The sequence below is a fragment of the Fukomys damarensis genome, unplaced genomic scaffold (assembly GCF_012274545.1).
Source record: "Fukomys damarensis isolate Sample0158 unplaced genomic scaffold, DMR_v1.0_HiC HiC_scaffold_12, whole genome shotgun sequence".
NCBI classification, from domain to species: Eukaryota; Metazoa; Chordata; class Mammalia; order Rodentia; family Bathyergidae; genus Fukomys; species Fukomys damarensis.
In genome coordinates, this window is record NW_022900924.1 from 16,093,253 (window position 1) to 16,110,543 (window position 17,291).

At 41.3% G+C, this 17,291-nt stretch overlaps 1 protein-coding gene, 1 long non-coding RNA gene and 1 other non-coding gene across 3 annotated transcripts; 1 reads left to right on the top strand and 2 right to left on the bottom strand.

The window, feature by feature from the left end:
• Positions 1-1,330: 1,330 nt before the first annotated feature.
• Erp29 (endoplasmic reticulum protein 29) lies at positions 1,331-9,269 on the bottom strand. The gene is made up of 3 exons (XM_010604483.3): positions 8,919-9,269; positions 3,593-3,731; positions 1,331-2,158 (listed from the first exon to the last, which is right to left on the bottom strand). Exons 1-3 carry the CDS (start codon positions 9,060-9,062, stop codon positions 1,656-1,658), a joined length of 786 nt encoding a protein of 261 aa, XP_010602785.1. The 5' UTR covers positions 9,063-9,269; the 3' UTR covers positions 1,331-1,655.
• A 118-nt stretch (positions 9,270-9,387) lies between these two features.
• On the top strand, positions 9,388-15,376 carry LOC104848465. Its single transcript, XR_776434.2, has 3 exons — positions 9,388-9,575; positions 12,419-12,647; positions 15,337-15,376. It is a non-coding gene; the product is annotated as an uncharacterized LOC104848465 (long non-coding RNA).
• A 1,694-nt stretch (positions 15,377-17,070) lies between these two features.
• On the bottom strand, positions 17,071-17,174 carry LOC117285763. The gene has a single exon (XR_004516888.1). It is a non-coding gene; the product is annotated as a U6 spliceosomal RNA (small nuclear RNA).
• Between the last annotated feature and the right edge of the window lie 117 nt (positions 17,175-17,291).

A 17,291-nucleotide genomic window follows, 5' to 3' on the forward strand; every position in this document is an offset into this window, starting at 1 on the left:
CTTTTTTGTTTTTTTTTTTTTTTTTTTTTTTTGGTACCGGGGATTGAACTCGAGTCCTTGCGCTTGTGTGGCAGGTGGTAAAACCACTGAGCTAAATCTCCAGCCCCACCACAGTATTAATTAGATGCTGAGCAGAGGAAAGGAACCCATTAATCTTCAATGTCAGAGGAGACTAAATTTTACGTGGCATATCCATAGCCCTTCAGACTCTAGATGTCTTTAAAGAAAAGTACTTGGTAGTAATAGGCTTCTAACATGACCATCTAGTTTGCCCAACAGCTTGTTTCTTCAGTTCAAGATTCTGGACTAAACCCACCCAATGACACCATGGATGGACTGCCACTATCCTTTCTAGACCTCAAAACAGACTCAAGACTAAACTGCATTCAGGGGCTGTGACTGTAGAGTCCTTTACTCACCTGCCATTTGTTGTCTCACTGTACTTTGCATACAACAGTGAATATTCAGTTCTTAGAGTAATCCAGCTTACGTGGAAAAAACAACAGCTACAGCAAGTTTGGATACTTAGAAGTCCTCAAGAGTTTCAGTTAGAATAAAAGTAATCAGAAGGCACCAGGTGTGGTGGGGCACCCTTGTAATCCCAGCACTCAGGAAACTTGAGGCAGGAGGATTGCCGTAAATTGGAGGCCAGCTGGGCTATGTGAGTTCAAGGCCGTGCTGAATGTGGGGCAACACACAGCAGGACCCTGTCTCCAGATAACTATATACATATATGAGAAGGGGAAATACTGAAATTATTAGACTAACATAGTTACATTCTTTCCTGAAATGTAGAGTGTACATGCCATTTATGAGAAGTGGATGTTTAAGTGTTATCTTTTTCTGGGGGCGGGGATACCAAGGATTGAACTCAGACCTTGTGCTTGTGAGGCATGTGGCAAAACCACTGAGATAAATCCCTGGCCCTTTAAAGAACTTGCTATACATATCTTACAGATCATAAAAAATAATTGTGCCCAATGTTGGTTCGATGTTATCAGTGTTGCTCACAAACCTTAACAAGGACAACACATTTTACCACCTACAATTAATTAATCCATAGGACTCTGAACATCTGTGGAGAATAACAAAATTTGTGCTTTAAACTGAGACCAGTTTCCAGACATATCAGGAGAATTTGTTTCCCTGGCAAACTGCAGTCCATATGGGCTTAGAATTTAAAAATTCAAAGAAGAAAGCAAGTCACAGCCCAGAGAATAATTTGAAAAAGAAATAAACGGGCTGGGGATCTTGCCTCAGAAGTGCAAGGTCCTGAAATCCAGCCCTGGTAGACAGGGGAGGGGAGGAAGGAAAATAGCTTCAGGTCTACTTAACCAAAACACTAAAACTTTATTTGGATCAGAATTACACTTGTCAAAGACCTGGGCAGTACCCTCCTCTCTGTAGCACCGATTCCTTCAGAGGGGACATTCGCTAATCATCAGAGTAAGGGTTCCAGCTATCCCCAGGCCGGCTCTAGAGATGTGCTAAGCACGATCACATCTGTGTCAATGTCCAGGCACATTCAGGGCTCAGATTTCTGGTTAAATACCAGTTTTTCCACCACCCCCTTATATCCCACAAGTCTTACAGCCAGTGGGTAATTCTCCCCTCCCTACAGACCCCAGCAAACCCCGGGGAACTCCAGTGCCTTTTCACAGTTCCTCCTTTTCTGGCCCCTTCTTTTGGAAGGCAGTTAGGATGTTTAAGCCCTTCTGGAGCTCCTCCTTCTTCCCATCACTCATCTTATTCTTCTCAATCAGCTTGGTGATTCGAGACATCTCTGTTGCCGGGAAGTCCTCACCTTGATCTAAGACCTTCCCCATGATCTTTAGGTATTGCTCAGCCCACTTCTTTTCTGTTTCTTTCACATTTGAGAGGTTGTCCTTTCCCTGCTTCAAGAGGGCCTGGCGGGCCTCCACACTAGAGGCCCTGATGAATTCACCCGCTAGGGCATCATAGGCAGGCAGGCAACCAGGCATACCCAGGTAGACCCCCTGCCCCTTCAGCCAGCGCTGGATGGCTCCAACCTTAACTGCCCCACTGTATGGGACTGGGTTCTCAAAGTCTCCATCCCGAAAGAGATAGAAGACTGGGTAGTTCTCTTTGTCCAGCTTGTATTTCTCACTCAGCTCCATGTTCAGTTTGTCACCATAATCTGTGAATAGAAACCAGAGATGAGGGGAAAGACCATGATGCAGGCAGGATATTACTATGGGGTCTAACTGGGCAGAGGGGAAGAATAATTTTGGCTGTGTAATCGTTCAAAGTGAGGCTCTGATTTTAATTCTTCCTTCTGAGTATTTTATTCCACTATGTGCTGGATACCGTTTTAAGTACCAAGGACCTAGCTGTGAGTCAGACTAGCAAGCTCTCTTGACATGCTATTAATGTCATGATGAAAATAAAACAAGATGATGTGACAAAAATGGTAAGAAAATCACTTTCAGCAGCTATGGAAGGCTGCTTCTGATGGCAACCAAAGGACCCAAATGTCACACAGCCAGCTTCATGAAAATGGGGAAGTGTCTCAGGGGAGAGGACTATTTAAAGATTACAAATTCTAATCTGGCTGGAACTTAATAAGAAAGGGGTGCATGTGGTAGGTAATGAGTGTAGTTTCTGCCCTCCAAGGGCTGTGGGGAGGATAAGTGCACATGAGACCGTCAGAGCTGAGTGCTTAGTATGTGTTAGTTCTTGGTAGTATTTGCAGTGTCCTTCTTAACAGGTAGCAGCACTTCCAAGGGCTGGTGCTGTGACAGCTGGTTTCTTACACCTCAGCAAGAAGAAATGGCCCAGGCCAAATTTTACTGAGTAACAGTATCAGAAATCTAAGGTTCTAATCCTAATTCTGCCATTTAACAGCTCACTCTAGGCATCAGTTTCTTGATTTGAAAAATGGGGGATAAGGGTACCATAGCATTTCCGTCAGTTATCAAAAGGATGAGATACACGTAGTAGCCTGGCACTCAGTAAACGTGGTGTTAGCTATTATTTTTTTTTATTTGGAGGCAGGGTCTTGCTATGTAGTTTAGGCTGGCCTTAAACTCATGACAATCCTCCTACCTCAGCCTCCCAAGGGCTAAGATTACAGGTGTGTACCACCATGCCTGGACACATTATCGTTATTATTCAAAAAGCCTCAAACTGAGGTGTAGATGAGTCAGAATTGATCAAATGCCTAGAAAGGTATACGCCAGCTATCTCTACCAGGACCAGACTAGTAAATACCTAGCTTATAAGAGAATGGAGGCATCACAGCTGGGAAGATGCTAGGTCTGGTAAGTGCTTGCTATACTTATGATAAACATTTAGCACAGTTTATGTCATCATCTCCCCTGCACCTGTACTAGGGCTTGAACTTAGAGCCTTCGCAGTGAACCTCAACCCCAGTCATTTTTTAATTTTGAGACAGGGTGTTACAAAGCTGGCCTTGAATTTGCAAACTCTTGCCTCAGCCTCCCAAAGTGCTGGGATTACAGGCATGTGCCACTACGCCCAGCTTTAGGTGGAGTTCTGGATGAGCCCCTCCATACCCTACAGTCTGAGAAGTCACTTAACCTCCTTGAGCCTCAGTTTTTTAAGTTCATACCTGAGATCCCCACCTCTGCCACCAAGAGATCATCGCTGGAAGCTGAGTTTTCAGCCAGTCGCTTGAACTCGTCCTGCTTTTCACCATAGGGGTATTGGGTGTCGAACTTCACCAAGACGAACTTGCTTTTGGGAATGACCTGAGGGTGCATAGAGCTGAGCAAGTGGGGTATCCAGGGACTTTGGGGTTAATTCCCCTTCCCAAGAGGCCCTTGTTTAAGAAACAGAGTGAAAACAAGCCTACAAAGGAGACAAGCTCTCACAACCTAATATTCATTCATTCACCCATGTATCATTTAACCATTTAGTTCAGTGCCTCCTATGCAGTGGGCACCCATTAGGTACCTGTTCATGCTAATGAAAGATACAGTATACATACAACCCAATCTAGAATACACAAACTTGTAGACAAAACTAGGCCTTCCCCTCCAGTGTTCCTTTCAGTAAGGCCAAGGAGGCCTTCAGTAAGTAACCATCATCTCTGGATGCCTTTCCCAGTGAACACTGAACCAGAAATCTGAAAATATAAACGAAACCACCTAAAAAGGAGTTAGCCAGCAATTTCAGGGCAAAGTTGGTGAAGGTAAGGCTTGGATGAAGGTCAGTTCTGACTAGATCTCCAGGTCTTAAACTGCCAAGATGTTTAATTGTAGTAAAATAGAACTTCGCCATTTTAAAGTGGAATTTAGTACATTAGCAGTGTTATATAACCATCACTACTATCGCGTTCCAGAACATTTTCATCACCCCAAAGGGAACTCTGTACCTATTAAACACTTATTCCTCAGTCCTCCTCTTCTTGCCTCAGCTGTGGGTCTGGATTTATCTATTCTGACGGAATCATACAATATGTATCTTTGGGTCTGGCTTCTTCTTTGTCTTAGAATAATGTTTTTAAGGTCTGTCCTTGCAGTACTCATCAGTAATTCATTCCTTTTGGTTTATTTGTGAGACAGGGTCTCATTACATAGTTCAGAATGCCCTGGAACTCACTGTGTATCCCAGGCTGGTCTCGAACTCACAGTGATCCTCCTGCCTCAGCCTCCCGAGTGCTGGGATTACAGACATGCATGACCAGGTCCTTTTTATAGATAAATTCCTTTTTATAGGTAAATAAACTATCCAAATGATGGATATTTAGGCTGTTGTGTTTAGTACTGCCCTAAATATTCACATTTTTGTTTGAACATTCTATTTAATTGAGTATACATAGGAGCAGAACTGAGGGGGACACACGGTAAGTCTTCATTTAACTTACTGAGGAACCAAAGATCTTTTGATGGTTTCTTCCCATGCAGATTTTACCTAACAAGGCAGCTCTGGCCAGTAATATTGCCTTTCCTTCCTCCACAATCTTTTTGCTTTTCTACTCCAGGGAACAACACGGTCAGGTTTTCATCACAGGCAATCACTGCCTGTAATTATGTCAGGCTGCATCCCTTACTGGGTAGTGATGTCTATCTGGGTTTAGGTTTTTAAGAATATTCAACACTGCCTAGGGATACAAAGGAAGGAGAAGCCAGAACAGGTCGTTTTTAATGGTCAATGACACCCAAAGTCTGTGCTCTGGGGGCCTAGAACAGGGAAAACTTAAAATATAAATCAGATCATATCCCTCTAGCCCAAATGGCCTTGTTAGACTAAACTCGTTCTGCTCAGGGCCCGTCCATTTGTTCTCTGCTGCATGTAATGGCCTCCCCCACTTCTCTGCATGGCTGACTCTATGATTCAAGGCTTGGTTCAAATGTCCCCTTCCAATGCACAGAACTCCTTCGATTATCTATTACTACTGCATTCCTATCAAATACTTCTATTTCTTCATCATATTAGTCATTCTTCAAAATCCAAAATCCTTTGTTTTCCGCCTTCTCCCCTAGAATATACACTTATGAAAGTAAGGATGTTGTCTGACCTGTTTTCTGCTGCTTCCCTAGGGGCCCTCAGTGGCTGAAGTGTGGTAGAGCCTCTGAAAATACACAATGAATGAAGTGAACTCTGCAGCGTTTTGTACCAGATGCTACAGATCCAGAAGAAAACATATATAAAAAGCACAACATGGCCAGCACTCTGGGATGCTGAGCAGGAGGATCATAAGTTGGAGCCCAGAATGAGCAACTTAGCCCTTGTCTCAAAATAAAAATAATTTTAAAAAACAACAAAACACTATGAGATTCCTAACTTCAGGTAAATGTATTTATATTATGGAGAAATAATCACACAGTAGTCTAACACTGAAATAGAACTGAGAGACCTCCCTCTTTTAACTGTACCATTCTTAGATACCTGGGTAAGACAAATTTAGAATGGGCAAATATTTACAGAATTTTTTCTTGTCTCACCAATCCCCTCCCCTTTTTGCAGTACTGCTAATGAACCCAGGGCCTTCACACTGAACTACATTCGCAGCCCATTTCTTTTTATTTTGTGACAGTGTCTTGACAAATCACCTAGTCTGGGCTTGAACTTGTGATCTTTCTACCTCAACCTCCTAGCTTGCAGTCTTTTATTTTGTTTTTTTAAAAAAGCATTTACTGGGGCCAGGGATTTCGCTCAGAGGCACTGTGCCTGCCTTGCAAGTGCAAGATACAAAAAAAAAAAAGAAGAAGAAATCTCTCTCCTTCTATTGTGAGGATTCAATTCTTCTTCTTCTTCTTTTTTTTTTTCTTTTGGTACCAGGGATTGAACTCAGGCCCTTGCACTTGCAAGGCAGGCGCCGGAACCACTGAGCTAAATGCCCAGCCCGAGGAATCAACTCTTCTATACCTATAATCAGGCAACCTCCTTCTTCAAAGTACTGTAGGGAATTTTTTTTTTTTTTTTTGGTATGGAGAATCGAATTCCTCAGGACCTTGTGTTTGCCAGGCAGGCACTGTGTCAATGAGCTAAATCCCCAGCCCGAGAAAAATTCTTTATTCACTGCATAAAAAGTTATTAAGGACTCATCATGTGCCAGCCACCTATTTTAAGTGAACACAGTGAACAAAACAAGAATCTTACATTCTAAGGGATGGTAAAAGGCAAGAAGCAAAAGGTCAGGGATTTAGCTCAGTGGTGCCACCACTTGCCTGGAAAGTGCAAAGTCCTGAGTTCTATCCCCAGTATCCCCCCAAAAAAGCAAAAAAGATGTTGGAAAATCACTGAAAGGCAAAAATATGAAACAAGGCTACTACACAACACTAGAAAAGTCCTCTAGTATTTAATGGTAATGGAAAACAGATTTGGGGGCCAGGGATTTAGCTCAGTGTTTCCACCATCTGCCTTGCAAGCACAAGGTCCTGAGTTCAATCCCTGGTACCAAAAAAGAAAACATTAGGGAAGAGATTAAAAAAAAAAAACAAACAACTTTTGTTCATCTATGCAACGTTTTTTGGGGGTAGAGGGGATCAAACTTAGGACCTCGTGCTTGTGAGGCAGGCACAGTGCCACTGAGCTAAATCCCTAGCCCTCTTTTTTTTTGTTTAAGACAAGGTCTCTCTGTAGTTCAGGCTGGCTTTGAACTCACTCTGTAGCCCAGGCCAGCCTCAAACTGGTGGCAATCCTCCTCCATCAGCCTCCCAATTGCTGGGAAAGGCATGTGCCACCACTCCTCTTCTATGTGACAGATAACCTACTACCCTGTGCAGATAATAAACAAAATAGTATATTTCCTCACATGCATAGAATAGTCCAGTGTGAGAGGCAGATAACAATGCCAAAGAAAACACTCAGGGACCCTCTACAGAGAAAGCAAACAGGTTAATGTGACTGGCACTTTGACCTGAGGGTGGGGGAAACCAAGGAAAGGCTCTGAGCAGGTAAACTATCCTAAGCCTGAACAATGCCTTTCAGATAGGGCAAAAAAATTGGTGCAGTCACAAGGAACAGCTAGTGAAATGCCCAAAAGTAATAATGAGCTAGGAACAAAGGACAGAAGGAAGGCCTGTACAAAGACAGGGGGAGGCAGATAAGGAGAGGAGACAAAGTGTAGATCAGTTATGATCTGCTGAGTTGAACCTGAAGGTGGAAGCAGAGAGGCCACTGAGAAGGCCATGGTAAATGACTGCCTAAAGCAATGTGGAGTAGCAAAGACAGGAGTGGCGCCAACAAAATAGGGAATACAGTTTAACTTTAAAGTGTAAAGCATCCCTGTGAGTCACACCTGGACTGTGACGTTACCTGATTCCTACTTTGCCAAAAGAGGACCAAAAACCACAGGGAGTCAGGGGCGTGTATCTGACAACTAAGAATCCTTTTCTATACTTCTACATTCTTTTTTATCCTTTGGTTTTTTGAGACAGGGTCTCACTATGTAGTTGAGACTGACGTGGAACTATGTAGCTCAGGCTGGTCTCGAACTCACAGCGATCCTCCTGCCTCAGCCTCCTGAGTGCTGGGATTACAGGTGTGCACCACCATGCCCAGCTATAATTCTAAATCCTTTGAAACTTTGCCTTCAATGAACTACAACTGTCAAGTCCACAACAAGCAAGCAACTTTTTCAAAAATAGAAGAGTTCAACTACTTGTGAGACACATTAGAGCTCCAGTTCTGTTTCACTTCCTCACATTGGGTACAAAAAATAAAACGACTGGCTACAGTATATCTCAACACTTAGCTTGCTGATCTAGAGGAAGTTAAAAATTGTTAGTGACTGGAAACAGAAGCAAAAGGAGGGGAGCAGGAGGAGGGTGCAGTATTCAACATTTCCATCGTCCACTTAGGCAGACCAGGATCCCAAATTCCTTCTGCACCTTGAGGAATGATTTTATTCATTCTGTTCTCAGACCCAAGATGTTCCCTGCAGGCTAGCTCACCTGCAGCTTATTCTTAACGCCTTCACTTTTCTAGACGATGTGTAACGTACCTATACAGTTTATGTGTTGCAAAGCATGTTGTAATCCATCCTTAGAGAAGAAAGGCCCAGAAAACATAGTAAGGAGTTTTCCCTGCCATTCTCATCATAACCTGAGGGCGTGTACAGATGCCTTCATTCCACCCTCGGGTCTCCCACTTGGGACTCGTGGATTGGATCTCGCCTGGCACCGTGCTCTCCCCACAGGTAAAGCGAGGCACCTAGGCGCCTCGCCGCATCTTTGCAGCTCTTTTGCAAAAGAAGCGTGTAGAAATGCTGCAGAGGAAAGGGTGCGCCGGACCCCTGGAGAGCGTGTGCCCTGAGGTCAGGGTACGCCCCTGGTCCAGACTCAACTCGGCCTATAGGATGGTGGGAAGCCCTGGGGTCTTCGCAAGTAGACTACAATCCGCCAGCCCCAGAACCCTACATGCCCAGGGGCGTGCGCTCCCCCGGACGCCCCAGATGCACCTGTGCGCCGCGTGCTTCGCCCCGTTACCTTGTAGAAAGTGACTGTATCCAAAGGAAGGGCGCCCTTAGTGTGCAGGCCGCTGCCGCCATGAGGGACGGAGAAAAGCAGGAGACCCAGGAAAAGGGGAAGCAAAGAGGAGAGAGAGGCGACGCGGGGAACGGCGGCAGCCATAACGCCGGACTCTGGGAACTGGAGGTAGGAGAGCGGTAGTGGAGAACACTCCGAATCCGCGGTCACTTGTGTAGGAGGGCGGTGCCGCGCGCGCGCCAAAGTTCCCTCAGAGAGGTTCGCGTCTGCCTAGGGTGAGAAGGAGGGGCTACTTGTGAGGCGGGGAAATGAGGCCGCCGGGCACTTGGCCACACACGCGCATGCCCAGGGTGAGAGGGTAGGCACGTGGGGGAAGTGGGCGGGAAAGAGGGATGTCCGCGCACGCGCAATCAGTGAATCTTGCGCAGTATCCAGGGGGTTAGAGTCACATGAAGAGGCCGCCGCGCACGCGCACACCTTGATTCCGCCGCCATTCTGGTCGGCTGCAGCGTGGGAAAAAGCAGGAAACGCGTGCGCAGCGAGGCTTCAGAGATTCCTGTGTTGTCCCTCCACCCCTTGGAAGATGACAAAACCAGACATCATGTTCTCTTGCCTTCAGTTCGTCAGGCTATTGATGGGTACCTGCTCCTACCGTGGGTCAGTCATTCTGTCCTCAGCGACTCCCTTTTGCCAGGGGTCAGTTCACTCAATAGAGCAGGGAGCTCAGTGTGAAAGCCCTGGGTTTGATCACTTAGTACTGCAAATATATACAGACAAAACAAAAACCTACTACCACTGCCCCACACCCCCGTGTATATGTGTGTATGTGCTTGTGTGTGTAAAAATGTTTTTAAAAATATGAATATTTAAATTTTAAATATTATACTACTAGGTACATAGCCATTAACCTGCCTCAGAGTATCTCCCCACCCCGGTCCCACTACCCCATTGCAAAAACGCTTACCCCATCATTCTTTCCACTTCCCAAAGCATTTCTATGCTTTTGTGAGTGTCTTTAGTTGCAGGGTGGTAGCTGCTTTTAGGTCTTGAGACACTTCAAAACATTTATCTTTCATGGTCCTTTTGACTCTGAGGAAGACCCAGAGGTCGCATGGTGCCATACCCTGTAAGGTGGTTGACAAGGCCATATGCCACAATGTTTTTTGCAAGTCTGTTGGCACTTGTCAACAGCCTTTACCGTATTTTTAATCACACCTCATAGACACAAAAGAGTTCTAGGACTGCTTCAAGAAGGGGCAAGAATCATGGGATACGTGTATATGAAGTGAGGGGAAGTATTTTGAGAATGATTAATAGCAGTTTTTTTAGTGTAATAGATTTTTTAAAAATTCAGACATTTGCTATATATTTTGATCACACCTCATATATCAGTATGTTTTGACAAACATAAAGATACAGAGAAATAGGGCTGGGGATTTAGCTCAGTGATTCCTCTGCCTGCCTTGCAAGTGCAAGGACCTGAGTTCGATCGCTGGTACCAGAAGGAAAAAAAAAAAAAAAAAAAGATACTGGGCTTTTAATATTAGTTGGAGTAGTGAGACAGAAAATAAGATTCTTAGCCAAAGGAAAAAAGTTATATATAATGTTGATAAAAATACAAAATACTAGCTGTGCAATTATTGCAAATATGTAAAAATGGGATATGCATATGAATAAGAACTAAAACAGTTAATATTAGAGAAATCCAAACATTGTTTTGACTAGAGAATGGGACTGTAGAAAACTTTTTTTTAAAACCAGGGCAAACTCAGGACTTTGCAGTCCAGAGGCAGGTGTGGTGCCACTAAATCTCTGACCCAGCAGGAAACTTTTTACTTTGGATTTCTGTTACTTTTGAATTGCTTTTGCAATAAAATAACATTCAATAACTTAGAAAAGGTTTAATATTGAAGGATCAAATCACATAAACAGAAATGTTCTTTATGTTGTTCCACTTTCAATTGATGTATTCATGTTATTTTGTCTTTTAAATCACCTGAAATATTATCTAGGTCAAAGTGGATGTAAGTAGATAAAATAAAAGTAACAACTTTTGCTGCCCCTCTTCCTCTTAGTACCTTCGATTGAACACAGGGCTTTGGCATTGAGGTACATCTCCAGCCCCTTTTTGTTTTGAGACAGGATCTCCGAGTCACTCAATTGCCCAAGCTGGGTTCACACTGGTAATTTTCCTGCCTGTGCTTCCCAGAGTGCTGGATTTGCAGGTGTGTGCCACCATGCCCAGCAGGCTTTTTTAATTGGTCTTGCACATTGTCATCATATTAATAATCATTGTTGATCATATTGTCACATAAAATGAGAATAATAACTTGCTTTATAGGATTATGGGTAAATTAAATTAATTAATACATACAAAGCATTTAGATCAGTGCCTGGCATATGGTATTTACTCACTAAGGACTAGTTTTTATGGTTATAATTGTTTGTTTAGGATGGAATCTTATTATAATTACCCCAGCTGTTCTCAGACCTCACAGTCTCAAGTGATCCTCCTGACTCAGCCCCCCAAGTAGTTGGAACTACTTAGCATGTAACCTAAAATAATACTTTCTTTCTTTTCCAGTGCTGGGAATCAAACCCAAGGTCTTGCACATGCTAGGCAAGCAGTCTGCCACTGAACTACATCTCTAGTCCTTTATAATTTCTTTGCTCAGGAATTTATAAGGCGTTTCTGTAGGATGAAATCCAAATGCAAGAGCATCCACAATCTACTCTTATAAATAAGAACAGTCTAAATTCAAATGCCACTTAGAATATTTTATGTGGCTATTGAGTCTTTGAAATGTGTTTTATCCAAATTGTGATCTCTTGCCTCAGCTTCTCAAGTAGCAGCGACTACAGGCATGTATCACTGTAACAGCATGTGCCACTGTAACAGTGACGTGTCAGGTCATTAATCCTTTTATATTGATTAATAGTAATAATTTGGATTTGGAGTTAAGTAAAATGTATTATTAAAATTAATTTCAGCTGGACTTGGTGGCATGTTCCTGCAACCTCAGCTACTCAGCAGGCTAAGGCAGGAGGGCCACAAGTTCCAGACCAGCCTGGACAATTTAGCAAGACTTTATCTCAAAAAGCAGAGTAGAAATGACTAGGGATGTAGCTTAGGTAGAGGACTTGCCTAGTATGTGCAAGGCCCTAGATTCGATCCCCTGTAACACAACAAAAAATCCAAACAAAACTAATTAAAATAAAACTAATTTCACTTTTTTTTTTTGAGATGGGGTCTTGCTATGTATTTCAGCATGGCCTTGAACTCACTATGTAGTCAGGCAGGCCTCAGACTCTAGGTGATTCTCCTGCCTCAGCATTCTGAGTGCTGGGATGCTAGGCTTGTGCCACCATGTCTGGCTCTTTTTACTTTTTAACTTTTGTTGTAGAAAGTGTAATATTACCTGTGGTTCACATAAAATTTCTATTAGATAAGACTCAATAATATTTAAAAATAAAAATGTTGCTACTTTTTCATCTTACAGTTATACATGCCTATAGTCCCTGCTACTATAACTAAGGTTGAAAAGAAAAAGGAAGAGTTTCTTGCTACTGTCACAAAACCAGCCGGTGATGACAAGAATGGTGATACTTGGATGGTTGAGCTTTGCAAAATGCCTAGATACTGTTGAAGATGTACCACAAAAACTTTTGAGATGGGGAAAAACAAAACAAAACCCACAAAAAAACCCTTCAGTCAGCACGTGAGATCATGTGAGTTAGCATCACTCCTGGAACCAACTCATCCTCCTCATTGGATGCCACAGGGGCAGGAGAGTGGTTTTCCTGAAGTAGCTTGCTATTTGCACCTGGGTCCTTTTCTGTCAATCAGTTTCCTTCTACACGTTCTCATTTTTATATCATGAAACTGCTTACCAATTGCTTTGTTAAAATCCCAGGTGTACTATATAGTTCTATCCAAAAAGAGAATGAGTTTGTCTATCATGCTTTTCTTGTTTGTTTGTTTGTATTGGGGATTGAACTCAGGACCTTACCCATGTGAGGCAGGTGGCAGCACCACTGGGCTAAACCCCTAGCCCTGTCATGCTTTTTCTATAAACTCATGCTGACTTAGTAGTTACTTTCTTTTTCCCTAGTTATTTAAAAGCACCTTTGGACATTTCCTTGATTTATGTTTTACAGACTCTATCATCTTTTCTTATTATAAAAGTAAAATGTTTTACTTATCTCCAATTTTCTCTCAAGCTACTGGATTTTGTATGAATGCTCAGATTTTGCCAGTAGCTTATGGGTTAAACTGTAAGTTTCATCAAAACCTTGGAATGTAATTTGTTCAGCCTACAAGTGGTGGATTTATTTAGAAACATCAGGTGTTCTCATAATCTTTATCTTCAGTTCCCTCTTATGATGTTTGTTTTGTACTTTTTAATAGGATTCTTTCCAGTACGAAGGAAAGAAATGGGTTACCAATTAATCACTGCATCATGAATTCCAGCAGAGGACATTTCTTTCCTTGCTTCTTTGAACTTCATCCTTTTTTGGCAAAAACTTTATTAAGATATAAACTGTGTACTATATAATTCATTCTTTAAAATGTATAATTCAGTAATTGTATTATAGTCACAGAGTTGGACAGCCATCACTACTGTTAAGTTTTAGAACATTTTTGTCACACCCCCAAAAAACCCCTTTTCTGTTATTAATCACTCCTTTTTCCAGATTAACCTCCTAGATCCAGGCAACCACTAATTTACTTTCTATTTGTATAGATTTGGCTATTTTCACATTTCTTTGAAATGGTATCATATGATATATATGTGGTTTTTTGTTACTGACTTCTGACACTTAGCATGTGTTCAAGATTTATCAGTGTTGTAGCATATATGTACTTTTTCATTTTTATTGCTAATTGTATGGACATATTACATTTTATTTATCCATCAGTTGGACATTTCTACTTTTGCCTCTTATGAATAATTGCTGCTATGAAAATTTGTGTCCAACATTTTAGGTGGACGTGTGTTTTTGTTTTTCTTGATTATATATCTAGGAGGAGATGGGTTTATATCTAAGAGCTGAGTTAAAATGGAGACTGTATTGCCAAAGTCGCTGCACCATTTTACATTCCATGAGCAGTGTAGGGGGATTTATTGTATTTTTCCATATCATTATTTACTACATTTTTTTTTGAGGCAGGGTCTTACTACATAACTCAGACTGGCCTTAAACACAGTATGTAATCCAGGCTGGCCTCGGCCTCATGGCAACCCTCCTTCCTCAACCTCCTGAGTGTTAGGATTACAGGCATGTGCCACTATGCTTGACTTACTATATCTTCTTCTTCTTCTTTTTTCTTTTTTTTTTTTTTTTTTTTTTTTTGCGAGTGGTCTCACAACCAGTCATCTTTGTCGTTTTCTTCTTTTTTCTTTTTTTTTTTTTTTTTTTTTTTTTTTTTTTTTTTTTTTTTGGTACTGGGGCTCAAACTCAGGACATTGTACTTGCTAGGCAGGCACAGTACCACTGAGCTAAATCCCCAGGCCCTATATCTTGATTACAGCCATCCAACTGGGAATAAAATGGCATCTCATTGTGATTTGGTTTTGTATTCCCTGATGGTTGGTGATATTGGCATCCTTACATATACTTATTGGTTATGTACATACTTCTTTGGGGGGATATCAGGGATCGAACCTGGGACCTTGCACTTGCGAGGCAGGCATGGCACCACTGAGCTAAATCTCTGGCCCTATATACATTTTTGGGAAGTTTTCTGTTTAAAATCTTCACCCAGGCCTGGGGATTTAGCTCAGTGGTACCACTACCTACCTCACAAAAACAAAGTCCCGAATTTTTGTTTTTTGGTACCAGGGATCGAACTCAGGTCCTTGTGCTTGCGAGGAAGGCATGGCACCATTGAGCTAAATCCTTGGCCCCTTCACCTAGATTTTAATTGGGTTCTTATTATTGAGGTATTTATGTGCCTACACTGCATATAGTCTTCATCAAATACAAATTTGCACTTCCTGTGGGTTTTTTCACTTTCTTAATACCATCAAGAATTATAAAATTAAATTTTGAGTAAGATGAGTGTTTTTTCTGCTATTTTCTTGTTGTTTTATTGTTATATGTGAGAAACCATTGCCTAATTTTTGAAAGATCTGCTACTCTCTTCAGCACTAAATATGTGCTCTCCTTTCTATATCTGAGCTAGTCGAAAAAGCTCCCTTGATGTCATACTAACTTTAAAAAATTATCTTTCCTTATTCTTCCAATTTCCTGCTAGAATATGTAGTGATTAAGAGTGAGAACTCTTGAGTCATACTGAGTTTGAGTATTGGTGTTTCTACTTTATGATATTAGGAAAGTGACAGCTCAACTTCTTCATCTGTAAAATGTGACTTTTTCCTTTTTTTTTTTTTTTTTTTTTTTTTTGTGGTACCAGGGATCAAACTCGGGACCTTCCACTTGTGAGGCAGGCGGCGAAATCACTGAGGTAAATCCCCAGCCCAAGGGAATAATATTACTTCTCAACTCAAATTTTATGTGAAAGATTAAAATGCTTAGTGTAGAACTTTACACAAAGAAAACACTTGACACTTTCCTGCTATATTATTAGAACCTTATTTTAGAAACTTTTTTTTCTCAGCAAAAATATTTTAATAGCTGTGTTTCTTGACTTTGTATCAGTTTGAGTAATGTTAGTTTATGGTAGAAGTTTAATGTATACCGGTTAATTTTGATTGATCTGTGGAATATAGTACCCACTACATTAAGTGAGAACTGGAATGTGTTTGAACTTGCTAAGGAGTTTTTTTTTTATTGTTTTTTTGTTTTTGTTTTTGTTTTTTGCTGTACCAGGGATCAAACTCAGGACCTTGTACTTGCAAGGCAGGCACAGTGCCACTGAACTAAATCCCAGCCCTGTTGTTTGTTATTTGAGATAAGGTCTCACCATGTACTTCAGGCTGGCTTTGAATTCACTCTGTAGCACAGGTTGACATGAATTTGAGGCAATCCTCCTGCCTCAACCTTACCAGTATCGGGATTACAGGTGTGTGCTGACATGCCTGGCTGAGAGCTTTAGAAAGAAAGAAAGAGGGAAAAAGGAAAAAGGAAACAGAAAAAATAAATATCACCTGCTTTGTTCTTTGAGTTTGGGTTAGCTGTTGTAGAGAAAAAAAGATGGCAAGATTATATTTCCAAAGATATTCAGATGGAAAAAGTGCTGAATATATAGAAGGTAGGGGATTAATTTAGAGAGAAATTGAAACATAAATCCCCAAATATTGGTAGGTGACGTAGACATTTTATTTAATTTATTTATTTATTTATTTTTGGTTTTTTGAGACAGGGTCTCACTATACAGTTGAGACTGACCTGGAACTATGTAGCCCAGGCTGGTCTCGAACTCACAGCGATCCTCCTGCCTCAGCCTCCCAAGTGCTGGAATTACAGGCCTGCACCACCACACCTGGCTGACATAGATATTTTAGAAGAGATGCTAAAGGGAAAAGTTCTCCAAGGTTGATTATGTTATCAAGAGCCGCAGACTGATTTGGCATGGCTCTTCTCTGAACAATTTGAGATTTGTTCTTGACTGAGACAAGCATCTTTTATTCAAAAACATTTTCTTATTACTTGGAGATGCTTTTCCTACTGTCCTCACTCTTATTAGACAGACATAGGATTGGTGACCTCAAAACATTCTTCACAATCTTTTGCTGGAGATGTTTCTGATCCAGACATCTAGTATTTTTTTATCTAATAATTTATGCAGAAGTTATTAAAACTTTCCATTTAACAATATCTGGTCTGTCACTCCAGACTATGATCTTAATTTGATATAAATATATGTTTAAATTACTCTAGTCATGCAAATGATCTAATTTATGTCATTAAATATTTGGGAGCTGGTGTTTTAGCTCAGTGGCAGGGCACATACTTCGCATTTTTGAGGTCCTGGTTTCAATGCCCAGGGCACCCCCACAAAAAACAAAGAAAAAATATTTTTAGAATACATGAAAGTATGATTAGATTAAGATGAATGAATAATGTGATATAAGATGTATAAATGAGTATTCCTCCTTTTTTCTCACTTTCCCCAGATTTTTGTTTGAATTTTACTAACAAATCATGTTCATTGTTACTCTGTGTATAATATTGCTGTTACTCAGGTCATTTGAGTTTTTAATTCATAAATCTGCATGTTATTCTTGTGCACGGGCCAGGTTAATCTCTGTATGGGTCCAATTTTAGTATATGTGCTGCTGAAGCAAGCACTCATTGAGTTTTTGGCATTGAAGCCATTTTTCCTATTACAAGCTCCTGAAAAGTTGAGTCTGTATCTTATTTATCTTTAAATCTTCCATAGCACACTGCTTTGCACAACATTGATAT

Excerpts from the sequence above, each read along its gene's own strand:
- Erp29 (XM_010604483.3), bottom strand. The coding sequence starts at position 9,062 with ATGGCTGCCGCCGTTCCCCGCGTCGCCTCTCTCTCCTCTTTGCTTCCC. Across the intron at positions 3,732-8,918 it reads ATACAGTCACTTTCTACAAG|GTCATTCCCAAAAGCAAGTT; the intron begins GTAACGGGGCGA and ends ATGCACCCTCAG. Across the intron at positions 2,159-3,592 it reads GGCAGAGGTGGGGATCTCAG|ATTATGGTGACAAACTGAAC; the intron begins GTATGAACTTAA and ends TTCTATTCACAG.